Source organism: Miniopterus schreibersii (assembly GCF_964146895.1).
Source record: "Miniopterus schreibersii genome assembly, chromosome: 4".
NCBI lineage: Eukaryota > Metazoa > Chordata > Mammalia > Chiroptera > Miniopteridae > Miniopterus > Miniopterus schreibersii.
The window spans coordinates 68678666-68682585 of record NC_138105.1 but is presented as its reverse complement, the minus strand read 5'-3'; the positions used below and the strand labels follow the sequence as shown (position 1 = coordinate 68682585).

Here is a 3920-nt window from a genome sequence, read left to right as displayed (position 1 = left end):
AAACAACTCTTATTTTATTGTATTCATTATTACATGTTTTTGGATCTTAGAGTGTGTATCTCGAAATTGCAATAATGGGAAATATAAGTCAAATAAAAAAAAGGAAAGGAAGGAAGGATCAGAAAGAATGACACATCTCAGTTTCCTAAGGAGTAAATTCCCGTAAGTCATTTGAAGGAACCATCTTTCAAATCTAGATTCCTACTCTGAACTTGAAAATCACACTACTGTTCTTAAGGAAGGTAGGAGAGCAAAGTCAGGTTGCCTGGCTGTAGTCCAGCTCAATCTCAGCCTCTTCTTTTGGAAAGTGGAGTGAATGACAGAAAATATCTCAAAGAAATGTCTTTAAGATGAAATTAAGTCACTCAAGTGAAGAAACAAGTAGAGTGCTGATATTGTAAGCACTTTCTTTTGATTACTGTATGAGCTTCATTCTATTTCTTCTGGAATAAAAAAGCATATAACCAAATTAAGGTGAAGGTCAGGAAGGTATGAAGATAACATTTTGGGAAACTAAATCAGCACTTGATGTGATAAGTGCTTTAAATTTAAAATTACAAACCTTAAGAATAGCTGCAGGAATGCTGGCCAAACATGGAACACTGTGGACAGCACATGGGGAAGAAAAGTAAAAAAAAAGGAATTCCAGAGGGAGTTCCTGAGAAGGAACTAATACAAATACAAACAAAAGCGAAATCAGACATGCTTTGGAAATAGAAGAAACGAAGCCTGTCTTTTATGGGAGAAAAGGAACCAGATATTTAAGTTAGCAATGTTCACCTTTGGGGCCCACAGTGTCCACTTAGTTCTGAGGCCATTGATCCATCATGGACAAGATGCTGCTCGGTTGAGGAGCCTTCCCAGTGCCCCCTTCACATCCTTGTTCCTCAGGCTGTAGATGAAGGGGTTCAGCATGGGGGTGACCACAGTGTACATAACTGAGGCAACTGAGTTTTGTAGGGTAGAAGGGGTCAGAGCAGAACCGAGGTAGACCCCCAGGCTTGTCCCATAGAACAAGGAGACCACGGAGAGGTGAGACCCACAGGTGGAAAATGCTTTATACCTCCCCACTGCAGAGGACATTTTCATTAAAGAGGAGACAATCTTACAGTAAGAAAAGAGAATCCCAGTGAGAGGAAACACACCCAGTAGAGAAGTAGTCACATACATGAAGATGTCATTGATGAGTGTGTCAGAGCAGGCCACCTTGAAAATCTCAGCCAGGTCACAAAAGAAATGTGGAATTTCACTGTTTATACAGAAGGTCAGCCGCCTCATCAGTAGAATATGAACCAGGGCGACCCAGAAAATGACGAACCAAGACATCAGAACCAGGGAGCCACAGAGCCGGGGGTTCATGATGACCGTGTAGTGCAGGGGGTGGCAGATGGCCACATACCGGTCATAGGCCATCAGGGTCAGGAGGAAGTTGTCCATTCCAATAAATATCATAAAAAAAAACACCTGAATGAGGCATCCCATGTAGGTGATGGCTTTGCTCTGTGCCTGGATGTTCACCAGCATCTTGGGGACTATAGTGGAGGTGAAGCAGATGTCAACAAAGGACAGGTTGGACAGGAAGAAGTACATGGGGGTGTGGAGGCGGGAGTCAGAGCTGATGGCCACAATGATGAGCAGGTTTCCCAGCGCGGTGACCAGGTACATGGAGAGGAACACTCCACAGAGGAGGGGCTGCAGTTTAGGATTATCTGAGAGACCCAGGAGGAGGAACTCGGACACTTCTGTGTGATTTTCTGCGTCCATGCAGCCGGTGTGTATTCTGAACAAGAGGAAAAAGCAACATTTAGTAAACAGCCGAATGGCTTCTCAGTCACCACCTTTTTAGTTTTTATTTATTATTTAAAAAATTTTAAAAATTATATATTTTTTTGTTGTTGTTTCAAATATTACAGATGTCCCTTTTTCTCCCCACTGACCCGTTCCACCCCATCCCCTCCCCCTCCCCAGTCCCTCTCCCCACCATTGTCTGTGTCCTTGGGTTGTGCATATATGCATATAAATTCTTTTCACTCACCACCTTTTGATTCCACTTTTGCATGGACCTCTTTCATGACCCAGTAGTCATTCCAATGGCAGTGATTCACTCATTTAAGTAGTAACCCAATTTCATTTCAAATTGTGTAATTATTCAGACTTTCTTTAATTTAGCAGAAATCTTTCTCTCTTCATGTTCTACTCACTGGTTCTGGTTCTCTTATCCAAATTATGGACATAAACCAACTTCTTATTTCATATGAGCCTTGGGAAAGAACTAAAGACATTAAGGTCTTTTCCTTGATAATTGCCATACTTCCTCCATTTCATAATAGTGAGTAAAACATGTGTTTTCAACTCCGACAACCTTAGTTCTGTTATCTGATGCTTTATATCGATGTCATAGTGAACTCTCCATGGACCTTATTGTGTTTCTTTCTGAAAATGTGGTTAGTGCTATTACCATCTTTGTGAGGTATGAAAGTGCCTTTAATCACAGTAAGATCTCAATAAATTATAGCTATTATCATTATTAATCTATTCTTTTCATTACAATTATTTTTGACATATAACTCCTCCAAAGTACAGTATAAAGCTGTGATTTAGAAAGGAGGATCTTGAGTCAGACTTCCTGGAATAGAATTTGGTCCACCCTGTCACACCTCTGTGACCTTGATGAAGTTATTTAATCTCATTTAGCTGCTGATACTTCACCTCCACCATGGGAGTAGTGAATATTCCCTACATTGTAGGACAGATGAGTGATTAAATGAGATGATGCATATAATATTTCTAGTGTAGTACCTGTGGCATATAGTGGACATATGATAAAAGTTAACTTCTGTTCTTCACATCACCATAAATCTGTCTTGCATGGTCATCATTTTTGTATTTATCTTAATCAGAGGCAGCCATCATTATAAACACAACAGGCCTGTTATTTTTTTTATAACCACCCAGCACTTCCAATTAATGAAGATCCTTATGGCTCCCCCTTTCAGAGACTTCCTGCCAAGTGGATTCTTCCAAGAACAGGAAGATGCATGTTGACTACATAAATAATAGGGGGAAACAGAAGCACACTACCATTACAATAAAACAGAAAGCAGGTGTGTGGGCATGTGCGTATGTGTACCTGCTCTCAAGTGTCAGTGTGTTGTATTAAAATCAGTGGCATGAACTGAAAAAAATTAATATATTTTATTTAAAATATTCAAAGTGTCTATACATAAAATCATTTAAAAAACTGAAAGACAAATTTAAGATTTGAAAATAAAAAGGCAACAAGCCAAATGGGAGAAGATATTTGCAAACAATACTTCCAATAAGGAGCTAATATAAAAAATATATAAAGAACTCATAGAACTCAACAACAAGAAAACAAAAATTTCAATTAAAAAATAGGCAGAGAACCCAAACAGACACTTTTCCAAGAAGACATACAGATGGTCAACAGACCTATGAAAAAATGCTCAACCTCACTAGCTATACGGGAAATGCAAATAAAATCCACAATGAGATACCATCTCATACCTGTTACAATGGCTATTAGTAATAAGACAAGAAATAAGTTTTTGAGAGAATGTGGAGAAAAGGGAACCCTAGTGGGAATGAAAATTGGTGCAGCCTCTGTGGAAAACAGTAGGAAGGTTCATAAAAAAATCAGAATAGATTACTTTATCACCCAGTAATTCCTTTTCTGGATATCTACGTAAAAATTTGGAAGCACTTATTTGTAAAGATACATGTATGTACCCTCATGTTTATTGCAGCATTATTCACAATAACCAAGACATGGAAACAACCTAAGTGTCCTTTAACAGGTGATTGGGTAGAGAAGATGTGGTGCATGTACACTATGGAATATTACTCAGCCACTAAAAAGACGAAATGCTGCCGTTTGGACAACATGGATGGACCCTGAG

The 3920-nt window shown here is 39.1% G+C and overlaps 1 protein-coding gene across 1 annotated transcript; it reads right to left on the bottom strand.

The window, feature by feature from the left end:
- Positions 1–825: 825 nt before the first annotated feature.
- On the bottom strand, positions 826–1764 carry LOC308556696 (olfactory receptor 7D4-like; the record flags this gene model as incomplete). Its single annotated transcript, XM_081136145.1, has 1 exon — positions 826–1764. The coding sequence occupies one exon, from the start codon at positions 1762–1764 to the stop codon at positions 826–828; it is 939 nt and encodes a 312-aa protein (XP_080992271.1).
- Between the last annotated feature and the right edge of the window lie 2156 nt (positions 1765–3920).